Source organism: Oncorhynchus gorbuscha, unplaced genomic scaffold, assembly GCF_021184085.1.
Source record: "Oncorhynchus gorbuscha isolate QuinsamMale2020 ecotype Even-year unplaced genomic scaffold, OgorEven_v1.0 Un_scaffold_1543, whole genome shotgun sequence".
Taxonomy (NCBI): Eukaryota; Metazoa; Chordata; class Actinopteri; order Salmoniformes; family Salmonidae; genus Oncorhynchus; species Oncorhynchus gorbuscha.
The window spans coordinates 45,086-71,271 of NW_025746289.1; the positions used below are offsets into that span (position 1 = coordinate 45,086).

Below are 26,186 nucleotides of genomic sequence, written 5' to 3' on the forward strand. Positions count from 1 at the left end.
CAAAAAGCAACCAAACAAAATCCATAAAAGCAACAAAGTGTTTCCACACCTCACAAGCTACAGACAACATGGAAAGTGACAATACACAGCTAGAGATTATGTTCACAAATCTGATTGGCCTTTAGCCATGTCTTCATGTTTTTTGTGAAAGTGTGATAGGTGGTGCAAGTTATGGGTGTCTGATTGCAGTGTATTCCAGACATGGGAAGCTCTCACAGAGAAAGCGGATTTACTAAAGGTGCTTTTCCTTAAGGTCACCTCTCATGGCAGACCTTGTGGAACTGCTGCCATATGTTTGGGGTTTCTGTTTAACAAACTGTTTAACTTCCTATCAAGCACTGAGAGCCTGCTTGTTGACAGACTGAATGGGTTTTAATGTTGTACAGCAAGCTTGGGCCCAACTAGTCAAGCAGTATGTTAAGTGGGGGAGTATCATAGATTTGAAGTACAGTTTTGCTACCTCTGTAGTCAAACAATTTAGTATAAATCGGAAATTAGCTAGGTTCAATTTGGTTATTTGAATTACCTTTTTCACTTGCTTTTTAAAAGAGAGGTTGGAATCCAGATACCACCTGGAGCTTCGCCTCTGACACATAGACATCTGGCTCAGTAGCATCTGTTGCCCTCTTTGTGAAGAACATGCAGACAGTTTTTTTCACATTGAGATGCAAACACGAGTCACTGAGCCACTTTGTAACCTGGACCATTACAGTAGTGAGTTCTTGTGCAGCTTGTTGTTTGCTCTTTGCATGCACATATAACACTGTATCATCTGCATACATTTGAACTTCAGACCCAGTACAGACAGAAGGCAGATCATTAATGTACAGGCTGAACAGGAGGGGCTCCAGTATTGACCATTGGGGCACGCCCACATCATAGCTAAGAGTGGGGAAAAGTTGAACTTGGACAATTTTGTGATGAGAGTTATTTAGTGAGCTATAATCACCTTGTTCACCTTTGACTGAGAAACCTCCCTTATGATGAAGATTGAGGTTGAGCATCATTTACTAGCATTGAGCCCAAGAAACCAGTGAAGGGGTTCTGTGTCAGTACCTTGACAGAGTCAATAAAGTAGGAATTGAAGGCTATTGCAATTTCGACTCTATCCTGTGTTAGATTGTTATTCACCATGATTTCTAGTGTTTTTGTAGTGTTACTATGGTCTTTCCCTGTAAACTTTTTTAGATTCTCACAGATCAATTTAGAATTTCCCTTTGCTTCACCAATTATGTTAATAAAAAAGTTTGCCTTGGCCTGTCTGATTTCTTTCATCACCTTATTTCTAAACCTACATCTGTCATGCTCTAATTTGGATTTTGGGCCTTTTTTGTTTAGCATAATCTCGTTCTTTCATCAATTTTCAGATTTCCCCATTTAGCCAAGGAAGAGTGCTCTTTTGGCCAGGTTTGGATTAGATTTTTTTTTAGGAAACCATTTATTGTAGTTTGGATTGTGGATAGAAAAACCTGACTATCAGCTTCCACATTTAACTAGCTGTGTAAGGTCAAAGGTATTAGTGATCCATTTGAGAGTTTTCCTACAAGACTTGTCTTCATAATTAATGTTAAAATCTCCCATTAAGAGGACCTCTTTCCCCTTTCCCAATAAGGGTAAAAGACATTTGGGGAGACAGCGTAACATTCAGGCCAAAACATTCTAGTTCAGTATCACATGACCAATAAATTTGTTTACATCAGATATGTTTTTTAATGTAAATCATCACACCCCCTCCTCTTCCTTCAACCCTGTCTCTCCTGAAAACATTGTAGCCAGGCACAATCAAAGCCGCATATGGAGAGTTTTTATGGAGCCATGTCTCTGAGAGGCAGAAGAAGTTGTCAGGAGTTCACCTAGGGGTCATGATTGGGGCTGTACCAAATGATTGATGTATTGATTATGCTTATGTTGTATTAAAAGAAGGGGATGGTTATAAGACCACTCCTTCCTTACATTTATTGGGTCCTAGACTACAGATTAACATTATATATACATTATGAGGTGTTAATATTGTTCCACAGTTGTTCTCTTAGTTCTCTCTCTCTGCCTCTTATAAAGAGACCCCTCTGAGAATTGTGTGACTGAGACAGAACTCTGCAGGGGAGTGTAGGAGATAAGACTAGTCAGACATTCCACTATAAATCAACTTGGACAATTACTGCTAAGCTTTTAGATAACACGAAAAGTGTCATGCAGGTGAATGAGGACCCAAAAGCGACTTGGCGAAAACAGAGTTTTTAATCCAGTAAGAAACCTTACAAAACAAAAAGCATAATACTACTCGTAAAGACGAGAACAGACTGGAGACTTGATCGAGAACTGCAGGTTGCCTCGGGAAGGCACTTGAACCTAGCAGACTCAGACACCTGCTCACCACGCAGCATCTGAGGGAAACACGACACGACAGGGCAAAACATAGACACAGCACGGTGAATATTAGATGAGGATCCGACAGGGCAGGAACGGAAAACAAGGAGAGAAATAGGGACTCTAATCAGGGAAAAGGATCGGGAACAGGTGTGGGAAGACTAAATGATGATTAGGGGAATAGGAACAGCTGGGAGCAGGAACGGAACGATAGAGAGAAGAGAGAGCGAGAGAGTGAGAGAGGGAGGGGGAGAGAGAGGGATAGAAAGAGGGAAAGAACCTAATAAGACCAGCAGAGGGAAACGAATAGAAGGGGAAGCACAGGGACAAGACATGATAATTAATGACAAAACATGACAAAAAGCCTTGTTCACATAGATGTGACTATATGGTTTTGGTCTCATGAGTAAAAGGTAATGACGTAGGCAGTGACATCACTAAGGCTGGACTTTGGGTTTAATAAAAGCAACTTAAGACCTTTTCTATTTTGCAGAACTTACTCAGAAACATGTGTGCTATGTTCCTGATTGTCAACTTCTGTCTGCAATTGCATTAATAAAGGTTTTGAATGATTTAATTAAAGATATTGTCATAAGGCTAATTTCACCAATTTCACAAGGAACAAGGAAACGAACCCCAACAAAGTCAAGGTTGGAGTCTGTGAGAAGATGTTGAATTTGATCACTTTCTGGAATGACACTACGAATGTTCAAGTGCCCCCCTAGTAGTCCCTTGGGCTTAGCTCATGGGCCCCAGATGACTCGAGAGTGATTTACACATAAAAAAAGTCACATTTTCTGTGTTTTCTGATGGCTGGGTTTAGGCCGTTTTGTTTAGTTTTGATTAAGGGCAGTTTGGTAGCGCAATTAACAATCCCTCCCGCTTGCACTGGATGTGGGGAACTAATTAAGACAGCTTGCGTACCAGAAACAGAGTCAGGGATCGCATATAGCGACTTGGGTATGTTTGAAGAGTCAAATTCCATCCTGGAGCCAGGTGAGTCGAGAGAAACCATGGCGACGATCAGTGGACGAGGCCACCCACTGCTTTCCACTCCTGTGAGTATCGCTGGCTCGGTCATGTTAGGCCCAGGATTGAGTTGCACATCCCCAGAGAGCAGGAGGGTAGTGAACAGGTAGTTTAACAGTTTCCGATAAATGTTGGACTTGTGTTTGTAATGCCTAAGCGGTTCAGTGGAATAGGGAGCGAGGTAGACTTGGCTATTATTCAGAACATCATGGTATGCTGTGTACTGTCCGCTCCCGTGGAACGGTGAACCAATGTGTTTGGTGTTGATATTCTCCGGTAGTAGATTGATTGTGTCATCCCAGCAAGGATGCACTGAGATTATCAGTAGAGCAGCTACATAACTGACAATCATGGCAATGTATTGGAGATAAAACACATAATTGCGCTTTAAATCTTTGCATGAGTTACTTAGCTGGGGTCGACGAACACCTGATGTTTTAGATAAAATAACAGCATTCGTAGGAGAAGCGGCACCTGCCGCACCACTCTCCCTTCCGTCTGCCATTTTGTTTCATGCTTTACAGCAACGACCAAGGAATGGGCATGTGTGTGTCCGTGCATGCATCCGTGTGTGTGTTTTACCGTTGTCCAAACATGAGTGTGGACTTGGTCTCCTGGTCGTTGTAGCTGGATGGAGAGCAGCAGATGAACATGGTGGTCCTGCAGTTCCCCCCTAGAGAGTCCTGCAGGATACGGGTCATCTTACTGTCACGGTATGGCACATGGGTCTTCTACAGGGGGGGTTAGAGTAGAATATACATGAATCGCTGAACCGGTCACTTTCTACATCATTGAGTCCACATTCCAGTTTCCTTCTATTTTTTATATCTTTTTTTATTAATTAGAAAATCCATTAATTTACATTTGATTTCACAACACCAAGATGAAGAATCATGGATGTAATAGGACTAGACTTACGGTTCCCTCGGCCAGAGCAGAGATGACGTTTCCTAGAGAAGATAGAGACTTGTTGATGTTCTTAGCTTCATCCAGCACAGCTCCCTCTGCTCCTGTCTTACTGACCTGTGGAAGCACAATACAAAAAACATACAGTAGAAATGATTATGCACAGAAACGTCACACACATTTTGTACTGTGTGTAATAAAGATCGATCAATATATACTATACAGTCAGGTCCATAATTATTGGCAACCTTGATAGAGATGGGCAAAAAGACTAAATAAATACTAAGTTACTAAATTGTATGCGAGAAATTATAAACATGTTTAATAATACAATTGCTCAGAGAAATATATTTCGCTTAACAACTAAGAACAAAACAAATATAGAAAATATAGGAGTAAAAATGATTGGCACCCCTGTTTCCAATATTCTAGCACGCTCCCCTTGCGAGGGTAACGACACTGAGCCTTTAAAAAACATTATTTATGAGATTGGAGAACACGTGAGAGGGATCTTAGACCATTCCTCCATACAGAATCTTTCCAGATCCTTGATATCCTTCGTCTACTGTTATGGACAGCCCTCTTCAATTCAAACCACAGGTTTGTCCAGAGACGAAGATGGTCATGGCAAAATTGAGACCTTTTGGTTTTTCCTTATGAATTCTGATTAGTGCTTGGGGTTCTTGTCTTGCTGGAAGATCCGCTTGCGGCCAAGTGTCAGCCTCCTGGCAGAGGAAACCAGGTTTTTGGTTAAAATATCCTGGTACTTGGTAAAGTTCATGATGCCGTTGACCTTAACAAGGGCCACATGAACAGTGGATGCACAATAGCCCTATAACTTCAAAGATGGTTCACAATATTTTAACATAACACCGTCTGGAGTTTTATAGATGGCATTGGCACTTGGATTGGAACCAGTGCTATGGTCAGATGACCTGAAAAAATAGAGCTCTTTGGCCACACACACCAGTGTTGGGTTTGACATTGAAAAACAAGCATATGCAGAAAAGTACATGATACATGCACCTACGGTAAAATATGGTGGTGGATCTTTGATGTTATGGGGCGATTTTGCTTCCGCTCGTCCTCAGGCCCTTGCTAGTTCACCAATGACCTATTACTGGAGACCTGAGAGCTGAGTGCCGATACAACGCTAATAAACACACTTGGGACTATATTAAGTGCTGTGTGCAGAATCTACTTTTTTTTCTGCTGTAGTCAGCAGCAAGAACACTGGTCCCATGCACATAGGTATAAATTAAGTTGCTAACTGTGGCCAATACAGAGTAGAAAGAAACCCATTTTAACATGGCAGACCAGTTGTACTGATCTGTGACTGAGATGGATGGAAGGAAAAGATAACAGAACAGCCAGATGAAAGAGAGAGAGAACACGTCTCTTGGGATGCAATAAAGATGGTTCATGAGACCTAGTTACCCTAGGTAACTAGACTAGGTCTTCACCTCACCTCCTCACCTTACCTTATCAGCCAGGTATATAATTCAATCACTAAAGGCCAGTTTCTCCGACAAAGATTATGCCCAGTCCTGAACTAAAAATGGAAATTCTTTATTCAAATAGGTTATTCTGTGGCCCTAAATGTCTAGACGCATACTAAGTGTATTGGGATACAATAAAGATGCTTTGTTACCATTAACTACAGTAGGCTTTAACCTCCTCACCTTCTCACTCCCTGCCAGGTCCACCAGGTAGAGCTTCCCACACAGTTTTTGTTCTGTCTCCACGTGCTCCTGCTTGATGTTGATCAGGAAGATACTGTGACTCCTGGAGCTGTGCTCATTCATATCTGGAGAGGGGAGGAAAGGAGAGGTGATGTGATGTGAGGAGAGGTGTTTGTGTGAGAGTGGAGGACACAGTATATATAAAAATATATAAAGATAGAGAAAAAATATATGTAAAAATATAAATATATATAAATATAAAGATAGAGATATAAAAAATATATAGAAAAACACTGTGATAAACACCCCAGACACTATATAAGATTCTACAGATGTGACTTTACACTTCACACTATAAATGTACTAAGTGGCAGACTGCCAGAGTGGTGGCGGGACTTACTGGTGACAGCAACATGGCGGTTGGCTTTTCCTTCATCAATAACATCCATCACCTCCTCTGGGCTGGAGACAAAGCGCTCAGTACAGCCCTGAGATTCCACAAATAAATGTTAGAATTGTTCGAATTCATTCCTGTTCACAAGAACAGGAATGACCTGCTATAATAGGCTACCTGCTATAATGACTAACACCCTGTAGCACTAACATATGTAACCATGAAGTGCATTGAAATGGTAGTTAGGTCACATCAATGCCACCATCCCAGACACCCTAGACTCAGTCCAATTTGCATGCCTCCCCAACAGATCCATAGACGACGCAATCTTAATTGCACTCCAGACTGCCCTCACCCACCTAGATAAGAGGAATACCAACAGTGCATTCGGAAAGTATACAGACCCTTTCCCTTGTTCCACATTTTGTTAAGTTACATCCTTATTCTAGAATGGATTAAATACATTTTTTCCTCATCAATCTATACACAATTAACCATAATGACAAACTGAAAACAGATTTTTAGAAATGCTAGCATATTTATGAAATTACAAAAATAATTATTTACAGTTGAAGTCAGAAGTTTACATACACTTAGGTTGGAGTCATTAAAACTCGCTTTTCAACCACTCCCCAAATTTCTTGTTAACAAACTATAGTTTTGGCAGGTCAGTTAGGACATCTACTTTGTACATGACACAAGTCATTTTTCCAACAACTGTTTACAAACAGATTATTTCACTTATAATTCACTGTATCACAATTCCAATAGGTCAGAAGTTTACATACACTAAGTTGACTGTGCCTTTAAACAGCATGGGAAAAATCCAGAATATTACATGGCTTTTGAAGCTTCTGATAGGCTAATTGACATAATTTGAGTCAATTGGAGGTGTACCTGTGGATGTATTTCAAAGCCTAACTTCAAACTCAGTGCCTCTATACTTGACATAATGGGAAAATCTAAAGAAATCAGCCAAGACCTCAGAAAAAAAATGTAGACGTCCACAAGTCTGTTTCATACTTGGGAGCAATTTCAAAAAACCTGAAGGTACCACGTTCATCTGTACAAACAATAGTACGCAAGTATAAACACCATGGGACCATGCAGCCGTTATACCGTTCAGGAAGGAGATGCGTTCTGTCTCCTAGAGATGAACATACTGATTGCGAAAAGTGCAAATCAATCCCAGAACAACAGCAAAGGACCTTGTGAAGATGCTGGAGGAAACAGGTACAAAAGTATCTATATCCACAGTAAAGCGAGTCATGTATCGACATAACCTGGCCGCTCAGCAAGGAAGAAGTCACTGCTCCAAAACCGCCATAAAAAAGCCAGACTACGTTTTGCAACTGCACATGGGGACAAAGATCGTACTTTTTGGAGAAATTTCCTCTGGTCTGATGAAACAAAAATAGAATTGTTTGGCCATAATGACCATCGTTATGTTTGGAGGAAAAGGGGACGCTTGCAAGCCGAAGAACACCATCCCAACTGTTAACCACTTTTAACTAGGATTAAATGTAGGAATTGTGAAAAACAGAGTTTAAAATGTTTTTGGTTAAGGTGTAAACGTCCGACTTAAACTGTACATAAGTACTCAGACCCTTTGCTATAAGACTCGAAATTGAGCTCAGATGCATCCTGTTTCCATTAATCATCCTTGAGATGTTTCTACAACTTAATTGGAGTCCACCTGTGGTATATTCAATTGATTGGACATGATTTGGAAAGGCACATGACAGGTTCCTCTGTGGAGATGGGAGAACCTTCCAGAAGGACAACCGTCTCTGCAGCACTCCACCAACCAGGCCTTTATGGTAGTGGCCAGATGGAAGCACCTCCACAGTAAAAGGCACATGACAGCCCGCTTCAAGTTTGCCAAAAGGCACCTGAAGGACTCTCTGACCATGAGAAACAAGATTCTCTGGTCTGATGAAACCAAGATTGAACTCTTTGACCTGAATGCTAAGCGTCACATCTGGTGGAAACCTGGCACCATCCCTACGGTGATGCATGGTGGTGGCAGCATCTTGCGCTGGGGATGTTTTTCAGTGGCAGGGACTGGGAGACTCGTCAGGATCAAGGGAAAGCTGAACAGAGCAAAGTACAGAGAAATCCTTGATGAAAACCTGCTCCAGAGCTCTCAAGACCTCTGGACTGGAGTGAATGTTCACCTTCCAACAAGACAACAACCCTAAGGACACAGCCAAGACAACGCAGGATTGACTTCGGGATAAGTCTCTAAATGTCCTTGAGTGGCCCAGCCAGAGACCGGACTTGAACCTGATCAAACATCTCTGGAGAGACCTGGAAATAGCTGTGCAGTGAAGCTTCCCATCCAACCTGACAGAGCTTGAGAGGATCTGCAGAGAAGAATGTGAAGAAACTCCCCCAAGTGCCAAGCTTGTACCATCATACTCAAGAAGACATAATCGCTGCCAAAGGTGCTTCAACAAAGTACTGAGTAAATGCTCTGAATACTTTATTTTTACAAATAAATGTACAAACATTTCTAAAAAACTGTTTTTGCTTTGTCATTATGGGGTATTGCATGTAGATTGATGAAGGACTTTAAAAAAAATCTATCTATTTTAGAATAAGACTGGAACGTAACAAAACGTGGAAAAAGTCAAGTGGTCTGAATACTTTCCGAATGCACTGTATGCTGTGAGAATGCTGTTCATTGACTACAGCTCAGCATTCAACACCATTGTCCCCTCCAAGCTCGTCACCAAGCTTGGGACCCCGGGACTGAAAACCTCTGTCTGCAACTGGATCTTGGAATTCCTGACGGGCCGACCCCAGGTATTGAGGGTTAGATATCACCTCCGCCATGCTGACCATCAACACAGAGGACCCACAGGGGTGTGTGCTTAGTCCCCTCCTATACTCCATGTTCACCCATGACTGCGTGGCCACGCACGACTCCAACACCATCATCAAGTTTGCTGACGACACAACGGTGGTAGGCCTGATCACCGGCAACGAGGAGAAAGCCTAACGGGAAGAGGTCAACCCCCTCAACCTCTCCCGTAATGTCAGTAAAACCAAGGAGCTTTATTGTGGACTACAGGCAATGGGGGGGGGGGGGGTGTAGTGGAGTGTCAAGTTCCTCAATGTCCAAATCACTAAGAATGTAAAATGGTCCAAACACACAGACATACAGTCATGAAGAAGGCGCAACAGTGGCTCCTCCCCTTCTGGAGGTTGAAAAGATTTGGTTGTACTGCTGCACCATTATACTGTTGCACCATTGAGAGCATCTTGACTGGCTGCATCACTGCTTGGTATGACAACTGCACCTCAGGTGGTAGTGCGGACACCACAGTACATCACTAGGGCCGAGCACGCTTCCACCCAGGACTTATATCAGGCGGTGTGAAAGGAATGCTCTGAGAATTGTTAAAGACCCCAGCCACCCAAGCCATAGACTGTTCCCTCTGCTTCCGCACGGCAAGCGGTACCGGAGAAGCAAGTCTGACACCAAGAAGCACCTGAATAGCTTCTATCCCCAAGCCATAAATCTGCTAAATGACAAACAAATTGGCTACACGAACTATCTGCATTGACACTTTTTTTACACTGACTATGCACACTCACAGGACTCCACACACACACACACACACACACACACACACACACACACACACACACACACACACACACACACACACACACACACACACACACACACACACACACACACACACACACACACACACACACACACACACACACACACACACACACACACACACGCTGACTGTACGCACACACACAATCTTTGTATACTCTGCTGCTGCTCCGTTTATCATATTTCCTGATGCCTAGTCACCTTACCCCTATACATAACTACCCCTACCACTCCAGTATCCCTGCACATTATAAATATGGTATTGGCACTGTACAGTATTAGATTACTTATTTTCTCGTGTTCTTCTTATTTATATTTCTCGTGTGTTTTTGCTCTACTTGTCACGCCTTGGTGTTAGTATTTAGTGTTTTTGTTATTTATTTGGTCAGGCCAGGGTGTGACATGGGTTTATTTTTGTTGTGTTTTTGTATTGGGGTTTTAGTAGGCATTGGGATTGCGGCTGAGTAGGGGTGTCTCGCATAGGTTGGCTGCCTGAGGCGGTTCTCAATCAGAGTCAGGTGATTCTCGTTGTCTCTGATTGGGAACCATATATAGGTAGCCTAGGTTTCACTGTGTGTTTGGTGGGTGATTGTTCCTGTCTCTGTGTTTGTTGTCACAAGATAGGCTGTATAGGTTTTCGCGTTTCGTTTGTTGTTTTGCATATTTAGTTATTTTATGTATCGTTCTATTTTCATTAAAGAACATGAGTAACCACCACGCCGCATTTTGGTCCGACTCTCTTTCAACAGACGAACGCCGTTACAGAATCACCCACCACACCCGGACCAAGCAGCGTGGTGACAGGCAGCGACAGCAGAAGCAGCGAAAGGAGGAACGGACATGGGAGGATGAATTGTTCGGAGAAGGACCCTGGGATCAGCCTGGAGAATATCGCCGCCCCAAAGAAGCACTGGAGGCGGAGAGAGCTGAGAGGCGCTGAGAGCTGAGAGGCGCTGGTATGAGGAGAAGCAACAGCGGCAGCAGGAGCAACAATATCGGGACTACACTACTTGGGAGGAAATAGACAGGTGAGCAGTCGACCCAGGGAGAGTGCCGGAGCCCGCCTGGGATTCGCTGGAGCAGTGCGAAGAGGGTTATAGGAGAATGGAGTTGGAGAGACAAGCACGGCGGCGCAGAAGGAAGACCGAGTGTCAGCCCCAAAAATTTATTGGGGGGGAGCTCAGGGAGAGTGTGGCAGAGTCAGGAGTCAGACCTGAGCCAACTCTCCCTGTTTATCGCGAGGAGCCAAGGAGGAGACCAGAACCAGAGCCGGTGTTGGAGGTGAGTGAAGCAGAGACTGTGAAGGAGTTAATGGGGAAAGTGGAGGAGAGAGTTATGAGGGAGTTGCTAGTTTGGTGCTTTAAATACGATATTCACCCGATGGAGCATGTCGGGGATTTAATGGAGCTGGGTCAGCGCTCCATACTCATCCTGAGGTGCGTGTTAGTCGGCTGGTGAAAATTGTGCCAGCCTCACGCACTAGGCCTCCTGTGTACCTACCTAGCCTTTCACGTCCTGTGCCAGCCCTGCTCTCAGGCTCTCCAGTACATCTTCATGGTCCAGTCCATCCAGTGCCACCTCCACACACCAGTCCTCCGGTCGCAGCTCCCCGCACCCGGCTTCCTGTGCTTGTCCTCGGTCCAGTACCACCAGTTCCAGCACCACGCACCAGGCCTTCAGTGCGCCTCGCCTGTTCAGCGCAGCCAGAGCCTTTCTCCTCTCCAGTGCTGCCGGAGTCTCCCGCCTGTTTAGCGCAGCCAGAGCCTTTCTTCTCTCTAGCACTGTCGGAGCCTCCCGCCTGTTCAGTGCAGCCAGCGCTTTCCTCCTCTCCTGCGCTGCCGGAGTCTCCCGCCTGTTTAGCGCAGCCAGAGCTTTCCTCCTCTCCTGCGCTGCCGGAGTCTCCCGCATGTTCAGCGCTGCCTGAGCTGCTAGCCTGCATGGAGCAGCCAGAGCTGCCAGCCTGCATGGAGCAGCCAGAGCTGCCAGCCTGCATGGAGCAGCCAGAGCTGCCAGCCTGCATGGAGCAGCCAGAGCTGTCAGTCTGCATGGTGCAGCCAGGGATGTCAGTCTGCATGGTGCAGCCAGGGCTGTCAGTCTGCATTATGCAGCCAGGGCTGTCAGTATACATGGAGCAGCCAGGGCTGCCAGTCTGCATGGAGCAGTCAGGGCTGCCAGTCTGCATGGAGCAGCCAGAGCTGTCAGTCTACATGGATTTTCCAGATCTGCCAGTCAGCCATGATCTTCCAGATCTGCCAGTCAGCCATGATCTTCCAGATCTGCCAGTCAGCCAGACTCTTCCAGATCTGCCAGTCAGCCATGATCTTCCAGATCTGCTGGTCAACCAGACTCTTCCAGTCAACCAGACTCTTCCAGATCTGCCAGTCAGTCAGACTCTTCCAGATCTGCCAGTCAGCCAGACTCTTCCAGATCTGCCAGTCAGCCATGATCTTCCAGATCTGCCAGTCAGCCATGATCTTCCAGATCCGCCAGTCAGCCATGATCTTCCAGATCTGCCAGTCAGCCAGACTCTTCCAGATCTGCCAGTCAGCCAGACTCTTCCAGATCTGCCAGTCAACCAGACTCTTCCAGATCTGCCAGTCAACCAGACTCTTCCAGATCCGCCAGCCAGCCAGGATCTGCCGGAGCCAACAACCTGCCTGAGCTTCCTCTCAGTGCTGGGCTTCCTCTCAGTGCTGGGCTTCCTCTCAGTACTGGGCTTCCTCTCAGTACTGGGCTTCCTCTCAGTACCGGGCTTCCCCTCAGTGCCGAGCTTCCCCTCAGTCCCGAGCTTCCCCTCAGTCCCGAGCTTCCACCTCAGTCCCGAGCTGCCCCTCAGTCCAGTGGGGTCCTTGGTGAGGGTTAATAGGCCTAGGTCGGCGGCGAGGGTCGCCAATCAAAGGACGCGTTACAGGGGGACGAAGACTTGGTTGGAGTGGGGTCCACGTCCCGAGCCGGAGCCGGCACTGTGGACAGACGCCTACCCGGACCCTCCCCTATGGGTTTAGGTGTGCGGCCGGGATTCCACACCTTGGGGGGGGGGGGGGGTTCTGTCACGCCTTGGTCTTAGTATTTTGTGTTTTTGTTATTTATTTGGTCAGGCCAGAGTGTGACATGGGTTTATTTTTGTTGTGTTTTCGTATTGGGGTTTTAGTAGGCATTGGAATTGCGGCTGAGTAGGGGTGTCTATCATAGGTTGGCTGCCTGAGGCGGTTCTCAATCAGAGTCAGGTGATTCTCGTTGTCTCTGATTGGGAACCATATTTAGGTAGCCTGGGTTTCACTGTGTGTTTGGTGGGTGATTGTTCCTGTCTCTGTGTTTGTTGTCACAAGATAGGCTGTATAGGTTTTCGCGTTTCGTTTGTTGTTTTGCATATTTAGTTATTTTATGTATCGTTCTATTTTCATTAAAGAACATGAGTAAGCACCACGCCGCATTTTGGTCCGACTCTATTTCAACAGACGAACGCCATTACACTACTTACTTTATTGTACTACAAATATTGATTATTGCATTGTTGGGAAAGAGCTGGCAAGAAAGGCATTTCACTGTACTTGTGCATTTGACAATTAAACTAGACATTTGAACACTTGAATGTTATCATTATGACGATGACACTTAATGTAGAGCCCATCACAGATGAGACCCACAATTTACAGATGGCCAGTTAGTTAACATCCCATCAGCAGTCTGACTCACCTTCACATATGGAACCCTGTTCTTGTCCTCATGCACTGCCAGATTGGTTTTAGTCACTGAGAGAGATGGGTGCAGAAGAAGAGAGATGTCATTATTACCCTACAAGTACAATCACCAGAACTGGACAGGAACGCCTGTTACTTACAGCATTTTCACACATAGTTCTGAGCTATAGTTCCATTCATTCAGTTTGATTATTTGTTATATTGTATTTTTTCTTCTTCTTTTGGTCTGGTGGATTTCACATTGCCAAATGTCAAACGAATGAATAGGTCAAAACAAAACGATGAATTCATGGAAATAATTTGTTAATTGGAGAACAACTCTCACGTTAAATCCATCTATGAGAAGCATAAGCATGAGAAGCTTGTGTCTCCCAAACGTCATATTACTTTGGTCTTCCAACAACATGCAAAGCAGCTCTAACTGTGACTTGAATAGACTATATTCAGTAGCCTACATGCCCGGTATAGCCCGTGTTCCCTAATCTGCAACGGATGCGCTCATAAATGTAATGCTACTCAGAGATATCAAGTTATGGTACTGTGTGCTCGCAGTCAAACAACCAATAATACTAAGGTGAACCACACCACAGTACAAATGGAATCAACCGAGACCACCCCTTTTTGAGCGAAACAAGTTGAGTTGTTGAGTGAGCTCTTGGGTGCTGATAGTGTTCACACCAGTCCAAACAAACCGAAATAAGTGGGGAAATGCACAAGAGTTCAGAAAAACCGAACCAAATCAATTTGGTCTGAAAGCCCTCTAAGTTCAGAGACTTTACTTTCACATTTGCCCAAAAGCCCAAAACAGTCAAATCAAATCAAAACGCATTTGGAGTGCATTTCAGAGACACTTTACAAACACATACACAACAGTTGCTTTATGTTTCAACTTTGTGTTTTTGATGGGAGATCAATCAGAACCGATTTACATCAAGGCTGTGTATACTGTGTGTAATCTTTTTGTGTGACTGGAGTGTTTCTAAGCCTGACAAATCTGTTGCTGCTCTGACTCAAGCCCTCCTCAGGCCCTGACTTCCAATTTAATTTAAACTGGAAACAAGCGGTAAAACAGACTAGGGTCATGTATGTACAGGTAGTTACATTATGTTTCAGGTTTGTGTGAGAGATCATATCCAATCAGATCAGATTTATGCCAGGGCTGTGGATACTCTCAGAGGTGTGTGTGTGTGTTGTTTTCTCTTTCCATCAGTGTTGTTTGTCTGCTTTCTCCCTTATTACCTCCTGTCCTTCCTTAGTGATCCACTGTTCTCTTGCTCTCTTTCCCCCTTTCTCTGTGCCCCCCTCTCTCTCTCTCCAGAATGTAGATGGGAACTCTCATCTCATCACTGCCTTAGGCTGCTGTCATATTGTCTGCATCCCAATGTCACCCTATTCCCTTTATAGTACACTATATGGTCAATAGGGTTCCATTTAGTATTTTATTTATTGCCTTTATTTAACCAGGTACGTCTTTGAGAAGACATTAATTGCCTCTGGCTGGTGTGATTTACTAAGATAGACATCTACCATATACTTAAAGGGAGTCTAGCCACAGCCCCTCTAGAACCTCACATATACTATCATTTTACTGTTGCACATACAAACTAAATACTAAAGTGAAGTGGAAATGACAAGTCACATTGAAAACGTGTGTGTGTGTGTGTGTGTGTGTGTGTGTGTGTGTGTGTGTGTGTGTGTGTGTGTGTGTGTGTGTGTGTGTGTGTGTGTGTGTGTGTGTGTGTGTGTGTGTGTGTGTGTGTGTGTGTGTGTGTGTGTGTGTGTGTGTGTGTGTGTGTGTGTGTGTGTGTGTGTGTGTGTGTGTGTGTGTGTGTGTGTGTGTGTGTGTGTGTGTGTGTGTGTGTGTGTGTGTGTGTGTGTGTGTGTGTGTGTGTGTGTGATTTTAGTGCTGTGAATACACTTACCATCCAGAAGATCTCTGATTTTGTCCATGTATATTTCAAAATAGGACACCTTGGGAAGAGAGGAGAGAGCATATTGGGATAAATGAATCTTCGAGAGGACAGCGGACTGATTATACTAATATGTCAAATATGTTAAAGTGGTCTTCTTGGCTCACAGGCATTCTGATAGGTCTAGTCTCTTGTGAGCAGAGATTCGTTTCTGCGTGCCGAGTATGCCAGGTATTATAAGACATTATAAGATATTATACGTTTTTATTTAGGCATATGTACAAATATGACAAGATACTAATGATTTATTTATTAATATCCTTTGTCTATGCATTCCATAATTCCAGAGGCTATGCACACAGATAATCATACACAGTTCATGGTGAGGTGATGCAGTAGACTGGTTTAGTCCAGATGTTTATGCTTTAAGTAGATATTGATGTTTGGGATGTTTTATTGCACATTGTGCACCATGCATATTCATCAACAGTAACTCCAGTGATTATAGAGCGCTATAGCTATGATGGATTCAGACACACAGTTTTCAGTTATGGTGAGATTGTGCAATAGCCTGGTCCAGTGATATGCATGCTATGGCAGGACAATTATAGCCAGAATTGTCATGTTTTGTCATATATTGTCTTGTCCTTGTGCTTTCCCTTCTGTTCGTTTCCCCCTGCTGGTCTTATTAGGTTCGTTCCCTCTTTCTATCCCTCTCTCTCCCCCTCCCTCTCTCTCTTCTCTCTATCGTTCCGTTCCTGCTCCCAGCTGTTCCTCATTCTCCTAACTCACTCATTTACTCTTTTCACACCTGTCCCCTATTTTGCCCTCTGATTAGAGCCCCTATTTCTCCCCTTGTTTTCCGCTTCTGTCCTTGTCGGATCCTTGTATGATGTTCGCTGTTCTGTGTCCTGGTCTCGCCCTGTCTGAGTGCCGCTCCTTTCTCACCCAGTGTGATATTGTGTGATATTGTGTTCTCTCTCCAACCCAACACATACTCAAGAGAGAGAGCTCGGATTGCTTACGTCATTTCACTCCTTACTGGTCGGCTCGAGAGTGGGGCACAGCTATCTGGGAGGCAAGGGCTGAGTGTTCTAACAATTACCTGAGCTTTAAAGAGGAGATGATACGGGTTTTTGATCGTTCAGTTTTTGGTAGGGAGGCTTCTAGGGCCCTGGCTTCCCTATGTCAAGGTGATCGATCCATAACGGATTACTGTATAGAGTTTCGCACTCTTGCTGCCTCTAGTGACTGGAACGAGCCGGCGCTGCTCGCTCGTTTTCTGGAGGGACTCCACGCTGAGGTTAAGGATGAGATTCTCTCCCGGGAGGTTCCTTCCAGTGTGGACTCTTTGATTGCACTCGCCATCCGCATAGAACGACGGGTAGATCTTCGTCACCGAGCTCGTGGAAGAGAGCTCGCGTTAACGGTGTTCCCCCTCTCCGCATCGCAACCATCTCCTCCCTCCGGCTCAGAGACTGAGCCCATGCAGCTGGGAGGTATTTGCATCTCGACTAAGGAGAGGGAACGGAGGATCACCAACCGCCTTTGCCTCTATTGCGGTTCTGCTGGACATTTTGTCAATTCATGTCCAGTAAAAGCCAGAGCTCATCAGTAAGCGGAGGGCTACTGGTGAGCGCTACTACTCAGGTCTCTCCATCAAGATCCTGTACTACCATGTCGGTAGTACGCTGGACTACGCTGGACCGGTTCGGCTGCTTCATGCAGTGCCTTGATAGACTCTGGGGCTGAGGGTTGTTTTATGGACGAAGCATGGGCTCGGAAACATGACATTCCTCTCAGACAGTTAGGGAAGCCCACGCCCATGTTCGCCTTAGATGGTAGTCTTCTCCCCAGTATCAGATATGAGACACTACCTTTAACCCACACAGTATCTGGTAACCACAGTGAGACCATTTCCTTTTTGATTTTTCGTTCACCTTTTACACCTGTTGTTTTGGGTCATCCCTGGCTAGTATGTCATAATCCTTCTATTAATTGGTCTAGTAATTCTATCCTATCCTGGAACGTTTCTTGTCATGTGAAGTGTTTAATGTCTGCTATCCCTCCTGTTTCTTCTGTCCCCTCTTCTCAGGAGGAACCTGGTGATTTGACAGGAGTGCCGGAGGAATATCATGATCTGCGCACGGTCTTCAGTCGGTCCAGAGCCAACTCTCTTCCTCCTCACCGGTCGTATGATTGTAGTATTGATCTCCTTCCGGGGACCACTCCCCCTCGGGGTAGACTATACTCTCTGTCGGCTCCCGAACGTAAGGCTCTCGAGGATTATTTGTCTGTTTCTCTCGACGCCGGCACAGTAGTGCCTTCTTCCTCTCCCGCCGGAGCGAGGGTTTTTTTTGTTAAGAAGAAGGACGGTACTCTGCGCCCCTGCGTGGATTATCGAGGGCTGAATGACATAACGGTTAAGAATCATTATCCGCTTCCCCTTATGTCGTCAGCCTTCGAGATTCTGCAGGGAGCCAGGTTCTTTACTAAGTTGGACCTTCGTAACGCTTACCATCTCGTGCGCATCAGAGAGGGGGACGAGTGGAAAACGGCGTTTAACACTCCGTTAGGGCATTTTGAGTACCGGGTTCTGCCGTTCGGTCTCGCTAATGCTCCAGCTGTTTTTCAGGCATTAGTTAATGATGTACTGAGAGACATGCTGAACATCTTTGTTTTTGTCTACCTTGACGATATCCTGATTTTTTTCACCATCACTCGAGATTCATGTTCAGCACGTTCGACGTGTACTCCAACGCCTTTTAGAGAATTGTCTCTACGTGAAGGCTGAGAAGTGCGCCTTTCATGTCTCCTCTGTCACATTTCTCGGTTCTGTTATTTCCGCTGAAGGCATTCAGATGGATCCCGCTAAAGTCCAGGCTGTCAGTGATTGGCCCGTTCCAAGGTCACGTGTCGAGTTGCAGCGCTTTCTAGGTTTCGCTAATTTCTATCGGCGTTTCATTCGTAATTTCGGTCAAGTTGCTGCCCCTCTCACAGCTCTTACTTCTGTCAAGACGTGCTTTAAGTGGTCCGGTTCCGCCCAGGGAGCTTTTGATCTCCTCAAGAAGCGTTTTACGTCCGCTCCTATCCTTGTTACTCCTGACGTCACTAAACAATTCATTGTCGAGGTTGACGCTTCAGAGGTGGGCGTGGGAGCCATTCTATCCCAGCGCTTCCAGTCTGACGATAAGGTCCATCCTTGCGCTTATTTTTCTCATCGCCTGTCGCCATCGGAACGCAACTATGATGTGGGTAACCGCGAACTGCTCGCCATCCGCTTAGCCCTAGGCGAATAGCGACAGTGGTTGGAGGGGGCGACCGTTCCTTTTGTCGTTTGTACTGACCATAAGAACCTTGAGTACATTCGTTCTGCCAAACGACTTAATGCACGTCAAGCTCGTTGGGCGTTGTTTTTCGCTCGTTTCGAGTTCGTGATTTCTTATCGCCCGGGTAATAAGAACACCAAGCCTGATGCCTTATCTCGTCTCTTTAGTTCTTCTATGGCTTCTACCGATCCCGAGGGGATACTTCCTGATGGGCGTGTTGTCGGGTTGACTGTCTGGGGAATTGAGAGACAGGTTAAGCAAGCACTCACTCACACTGCGTCGCCGCACGCTTGTCCTAGTAAACCTTCTTTTCGTTCCTGTTTCTACTCGTCTGGCTGTTCTTCAGTGGGCTCACTCTGCCAAGTTAGCTGGCCACCCCGTCGTTCGGGGTACACTTGCATCTATTCGCCATCGGTTTTGGTGGCCTACTCAGGAGCGTGACACGCGCCGTTTCATGGCTGCTTGTTCGGACTGCGCGCAGACTAAGTCAGGTAACTCTCCTCCTGCCGGTCATCTCAGACCGCTTCCCATTCCTTCTCGACCATGGTCTCACATCGCCTTAGACTTCATTACCGGCCTGCCTTCGTCTGCGGGGAAGACTGTGATTCTTACGGTTGTCGATAGGTTCTCTAAGGCGGCACATTTCATTCCCCTCGCTAAGCTTCCTTCTGCTAAGGAGACGGCACAAATCATCATTGAGAATGTGTTCAGAATTCATGGCCTCCCGTTAGACGCCGTTTCAGACAGAGGTCCGCAATTCACGTCACAGTTTTGGAGGGAATTCTGTCGTTTGATTGGTGCTTCCGTCAGTCTCTCTTCCGGTTTTCATCCCCAGTCTAACGGTCAAGCAGAAAGGGCCAATCAGACGATTGGTCGCATATTACGCAGCCTTTCTTTTAGAAACCCTGCGTCTTGGGCAGAACAGCTCCCCTGGGCAGAATACGCTCACAACTCGCATCCTTCGTCTGCTACCGGGCTATCTCCGTTTCAGAGTAGTCTGGGGTACCAGCCTCCTCTGTTCTCGTCCCAGCTCGCCGAGTCCAGCGTTCCCTCCGCTCAGGCGTTTGTCCAACGTTGTGAGCGCACTTGGAGGAGGGTGAGGTCTGCACTTTGCCGTTACAGGGCGCAGACTGTGAGAGCCGCCAATAAACGTAGGATTAAGAGTCCTAGGTATTGTCGCGGCCAGAGAGTGTGGCTTTCCACTCGTAACCTTCCCCTTACGACAGCTTCTCGCAAGTTGACTCCGCGGTTCATTGGTCCGTTCCGTGTCTCCCAGGTCGTCAATCATGTCGCTGTGCGACTGCTTCTTCCGCGACATCTTCGTCGCGTCCACCCTGTCTTCCATGTCTCCTGTGTCAAGCCCTTTCTTCGCGCCACCGTTCGTCTTCCCTCCCCCTCCCCCGTCCTTGTCGAGGGCGCACCTATTTACAAAGTACGAAAGATCATGGACAAGAGTTCTCGGGGACGTGGTCACCAGTACTTAGTGGATTGGGAGGGTTACGGTCCTGAGGAGAGGAGTTGGGTTCCATCTCGGGACGTGCTGGACCGTTCGCTGATTGATGATTTCCTCCGTTGCCGCCAGGGTTCCTCCTCGAGTGCGCCAGGAGGCGCTCGGTGAGTGGGGGGGGTACTGTCATGTTTTGTCATATATTGTCTTGTCCTTGTGCTTTCCCTTCAGTTCGTTTCCCCCTGCTGGTCTTATTAGGTTTGTTCCCTCTTTCTATCCCTCTCTCTCCCCCTCCCTCTCTCTCTTCTCTCTATCGTTCCGTTCCTGCTCCCAGCTGTTCCTCATTCTCCTAACTCACTCATTTACTCTTTTCACACCTGTCCCCTATTTTGCCCTCTGATTAGAGCCCCTATTTCTCCCCTTGTTTTCCGCTTCTGTCCTTGTCGGATCCTTGTATGATGTTCGCTGTTCTGTGTCCTGGTCTCGCCCTGTCGTGTTTTGTCTTCTTCAGATGCTGCGTGTGAGCAGGTGTCTTAGTCTGCTACGGTCGGTGCCTTCCCTAAGCAACCTGCAGGCTATGGTCGAGTCTCCAGTCAGTCCTCGCTACTACGAGTGGATTTAAGTTTTTCCTGTTTTGTTTTCTCCTTGTTTTATCCAGGATTATTACTTTTGTCTTTTACTGGAATAAAGACTATGTTTTCGTTAAGTCGCTTTTGGGTCCTCATTCACCAGCATAACAAGAATAGTTGTCTGAAGCACATCTTTACCAGACTACTGGTGCGGACACATTCACATGTACAGTGATTACAGAGGGTCATGGTGGATTCTGACATCACACTCTCATGTATTGTGAGCTGGTGTAGTAGCCTGGTACAGTGATATGTATGCTATGGCAGGACAGTAATATCCAGAATAGCCGCAATACTGGCCCAAACACAGCAACTTCAGTGATTACAGTGGGCTATAGCTATGGTTGATTCAGACAATACACAGTAGTTCTCAGTTATGGTAAGCTGGTGCAGTATTCTGGTGCAGATCTATGTTTATTGCTCGACAAAATAGCCAGAAGAGCGTAGAGACATAGTAGAGACACATTCACATTCACAGTGTCTACAGTAATTCCAGAGGGCCACTGTGGATTGAGGCATCACACTATCAAATACGGTGAGTTAGATGGTGCCATATAGTGGAGGCTGCTGAAGGGAGGACAGCTCATAATAATGCCTGGAATGTAGTAAATGGAATGGTATCAAACGTGGTTTCCATGTGGTTGATACCATTCCATTGACTCCATTCCTCAGAAGCCTCCACTGGTCCTCGAGTGTGGTCGGGTCCCAGATGTGCTTTAGCTAACGCCTCTGAACTATTGGTGTCACGTTCTGACCTTTATTTCCTTTGTTTTGTATTTATTTAGTATGGTCAGGGGGTGAGTTGGGTGGGCAGTCTATGTTTGTTTTTCTAGGTTTTGGGTATTTCTATGTTTCGGCCTAGTATGGTTCTCAATCAGAGGCAGGTGTCATTAGTTGTCTCTGATTGAGAATCATACTTAGGTAGCCTGGGTTTCACTATGTGTTTGTGGGTGATTGTTCCTGTCTCTGTGTTTGCACCAGATAGGACTGTTTAGGTTTTCGCACATTTATTGTTTTGTTAGTTATTTCATGTCTAGTTCCTTTATTAAAGAACATGAATAACCACCACGCTGCATTTTGGTCCGCTTCTCCTTCACCACAGGAAAACCCTTACAATTGGAGCATGGCAATGATAACCATAGGAGTTGTCTGGAGCACATAAACTCATAGAAAAAAAGTGCAACTTAGAACCTAAAAGGGTTCTTCGGCTCTCCATATCAGAGAACACTTTTTGGTTCCAGGTAGAACCCTTCTGGAAACAAAAAGGGTTATCTCATGAACCCTTTCGGGAACCCTTTTTTTTAAAGAATGTGGAGATGTGGGACACCACCATGTCTACTGGTACAGAACATGTTGTTACTACAGAGCAGAGGTTCATGATGGAAGACATCACACAGTTCTCAGGTATGGTGAGCTGGGGTGGTCGTCTAGTACAGACTATCGTACAGTACAGACTATCCCCGGACTATCGTGGTCATGAGGGTCATGTTTAAGGGGTGTGCTCATCCCCAGTGCCACTATCTTGATTGTGGAGGAGGTGGTTCTTATGGCAAGGATGACCTAGACGACTGACACATCCTAATAATAACCATAGGAGTTTTCTAAGAGCACATAGAGCAGTGGAGGCTCCTCAGTGCAGGAAGGGAAGGACCATCCTCCTCAGTGAATTTCATAAAAATAAAAATAGTGAAACATTACAAAAGCTATCCTTTTTAGATAAAACTATACTAAATACATTCACATGTCACCAAATGATTTATTAAAACACACTGTTTGTTTTGCAATGAAGGTCTACAGTAGCCTCAGCAGCACTCTGTAGGGTAACACCATTGTGTAGCCAGGGGACTAGCTTCTGTCTTCCTCTGGGTACATTGACTTCAATACAAAACCTAGGAGGTGCATGGTTCTCCCCCCTTCCATAGACTTCCATAGTAATTATGACAACTTCCGGAGGATGTCCTCCAATTTACCAGAGCTCTTGCAGCATGAACTGACATGTTGTCCACCCAATCAAAGGATCAGAGAATTAATCTAGTATTGAAAGTATAATCTACAGCTAGAAAGCACTGTAGTGCATAAAATGTTGTCAGTAGTTGTCTCAAAGAGAGAGAAAGAAAATAGTTAAATAGTTTTGAACAAATTAATTTCTTTATCAATGAAGGAGAAGCAAGAGTGAGAGAGAGTGAGAGAGAGAGCTATAATTTAGTCATTTTACTTTCACTTTCACTTACTTAGCTAGCAAATGCAGATAGCTAGTTTAACCAACTCAAACGCCCGGCTCAAACAGAGGGATGCTATGTTAGCTAGCTGGCTATGAATATGACACCCTGGAACTCATCCAAGTCAAGGTAAGCTTTTGGTTTTACTAATGTATTGCCACCGGGTCCCGCCGGTGTAACTGCTAAATTGCTTACTGACTGTACACTGTACTGCATGATTGTAGCAGATTTACCAACGCGTTAGTTCTATTAGCTAGGTTGACTATAACATTACTTTAGCTAATGTGGTGACAACGATGTAGACTGTGTGGTTCGGCTTGGAAATGTTTTTTCACCTGGTCACATACAGCTGATGTGTTGTGCGTTTAAGTCCACAAGCGGAGGGAAAAGGTAAGTGGAGGAGAGCGCGTAGATGCGAGAAGGAATACAATGGGCTGCTAGGAAAGTGAACAGTGTTTGCATGTGATTCACTCCACCAATTCTGTTGAAAACGTTTCTTAAACGGAAGCAAACGAAAAGGGGATAAACATACCTGAATTGTCCAATAGAAACTGTCGTTTGCAACTTTTGGACTAATGATGTCTGTCACCTCAAATTTGTGTAGCAACCTCATGATGAGTATAGGTAAAATTAGAGTATGATGTATTAGTCCAAATATATCCATGTTACATTGAACTGGGTGAATGGAATATGAATGAGAATATGAATGACAGTTATCCAATATGCTGTAATAGAAGAAAGGTCAAAAAAAGTCCTCCCTCATCTTAAACAGCACTGACCGACACTGACATAGAGGACACTGACATAGAGATCGGGTACACCACCGAGCAACTGGTGCAGAAAATGTTGTCACTACAGACCAGAGGGTCATGGGGGAATACAGACATACTGTTCTCAGTACTGGTGAGATGATGCAGTAATCTGGTCCAGTAATCTGTATCCTATGGTGTGATACAAATAGGCAGAAGAATTGGCTAAAGGACATTCAGATTTAGGACACCAGACAGTGTTTTTAGAGACATCATCAACTAGATAGATGTTGAGATAAAACAGACGGCAAGACAAAATTAAAAGTGGCAGAGCGGTTTGAGGCAAAGTGAGGCATAGAGGGGCAATGTGTGGTCCGGAGTCAGATGCACTACCACTGGACCAGACTATGGGACTATTGGTGCAGACAGACAGTGTTGTCAGCAGAGTACAGACCTTGATGTGGAACTCAAGGTTTTCATCCATTGCGAATATGTGATTGAAGATGTCCTCTGCAATTCTAGGGATGATTCCCATCCCATGAGGGTCATGCAGCTTGCCCTGAAAGAAGACAGAAGGGATGTGGGAAAAGAAGATGAGACGTCAGAGAAGACGAGAGGAAGAATGGATAAGAGAAAAACACTTGGGGGAGGTCACTTGGCAGAGGTTAAAGGAGAGTAAAAGAGTAGGGGGAGTTAGAGAGGAGAGGGGGAGGAAAACATTGTGAAAGGAAGAGGGGGAGAGGGAGAGAAGCGGAAAAGAAGGATGAACAGGGGACAGGGACTTAACTTGGAGGAGAGTCCGATGATATTTAGAGGAGAGGAGACAAGATGGTAAATCATTTAAAGCAAGGGGACTTCAACTACTGAAGTGTACAATGATTTATGCCAGTTATTTTTTTTAACCACTCAACTAATCATCAATCCATTGATTAGTTCTGATGGATTCTAGGTTCTGACTCCTAAAACTTGGAATAGGGTTAATTATCAGGTATCCTGTTGAAATATTGAGTGCTATGGTTTAGAGGGTCGACCCCAGAAGTTATTGATTGTCAGTAGGAGGAAGGTATATGGTGGGTGCAATTAAGCTTGGAATGTACTAGGGAAAACGATCACATGTGGCAGGCATTGATGAGGGGAGAGAGCCATAGATTAATGATGGAGGTTGAGGTCAGGTCACGTTAAGGGAGAAGGAACAGTTTATTGCCCTATCACTTAGTTTCCTGCCTAGAAACGAAGATACAATGCTTAGCGAGAAGGAGGAGACTCCACCCAATGTATTTGGTATGTATACCACCACCGGTGGAACCATGCCTTTGTCGGTTCAGCTGTTCGACCCTTTGGGATGAAAAAACTTGGTTTGAGCTTTCATAGTGTCCATCGAGTTCTTACTCTGGTAATTAGAACCTAACAGTTCGATAAGGTGTGCTTTGCTGGGCTGGAACAAAATCGTGCAACCGGCAGGGTACTACCCGAAGACTGCAGCTGGGAATCACTGGTTTATATCACTCTACATACAGAACACTCCATTCAACGTCCCAAACTGGACAAAAGTAGTGCACTTTATAGGGGATAGGGTGCCATTTAGGATACAGGCCAAGTCTAATCTCTGTGGTGATGTGGTCTACAAAAACATACCTCCATGGTGTGTGTTTTTCCAGAGGAGGTCTGTCCATAGGCGAAGATGGTGCCATTGTATCCCCCGAGTACATCTAGAGACAGGAGACAGGGAATACAGTACGTTGAAAAGAACAGCACATCTATAAAGTAGGAAAGATACAGGACAATGGACAATAGATGTTAGATATAGGAGATAGGAGACAGGAGGCAGAATGCAGGAGAACAGAGGCAGAATAAGGAGACAGGAGTAGGGAGAGAATGCTAGACATAAGACAACAGCCTCCTCATTCAGCCCATAGCAACAAGACACTGCACCAACAAAGATTGCCCACCTACAGAACAACACACACACATACGTGCTCACACACACACGCACGACCACACACCCACACCTACAGAGCACGATACAGCAAGCATTAACAAGCAGCACAGCCTCTATTTTGTCAGTCAGTGGGCAGAAAGTCAAACATACATACCAACTCCCAGGCTAGGAGCCGGAGGGAACCATAACTTCTTTCATCCTATACCATTTCATTTCACACTCCTTTTATCTTTCCTTATTTCTGTTGC

General features: G+C 45.3%; 1 protein-coding gene across 1 annotated transcript in view; it reads right to left on the minus strand.

Annotated features, from left to right (window-relative positions):
- LOC124023207 (kinesin heavy chain-like) overlaps window positions 1–26,186 on the minus strand; it is a 107,162-nt gene that overhangs the window by 34,773 nt on the left and 46,203 nt on the right. Inside the window, exons 3-10 of the mRNA XM_046337743.1 lie at window positions 25,635–25,708; window positions 24,454–24,558; window positions 15,639–15,687; window positions 13,712–13,767; window positions 6,385–6,472; window positions 5,985–6,109; window positions 4,315–4,419; window positions 3,979–4,127 (exon numbers count right to left, since the gene is read on the minus strand). Coding sequence (XP_046193699.1) covers window positions 3,979–4,127; window positions 4,315–4,419; window positions 5,985–6,109; window positions 6,385–6,472; window positions 13,712–13,767; window positions 15,639–15,687; window positions 24,454–24,558; window positions 25,635–25,708 — 751 coding nt within the window. The remainder of the gene's footprint in view (window positions 1–3,978; window positions 4,128–4,314; window positions 4,420–5,984; window positions 6,110–6,384; window positions 6,473–13,711; window positions 13,768–15,638; window positions 15,688–24,453; window positions 24,559–25,634; window positions 25,709–26,186) is intronic.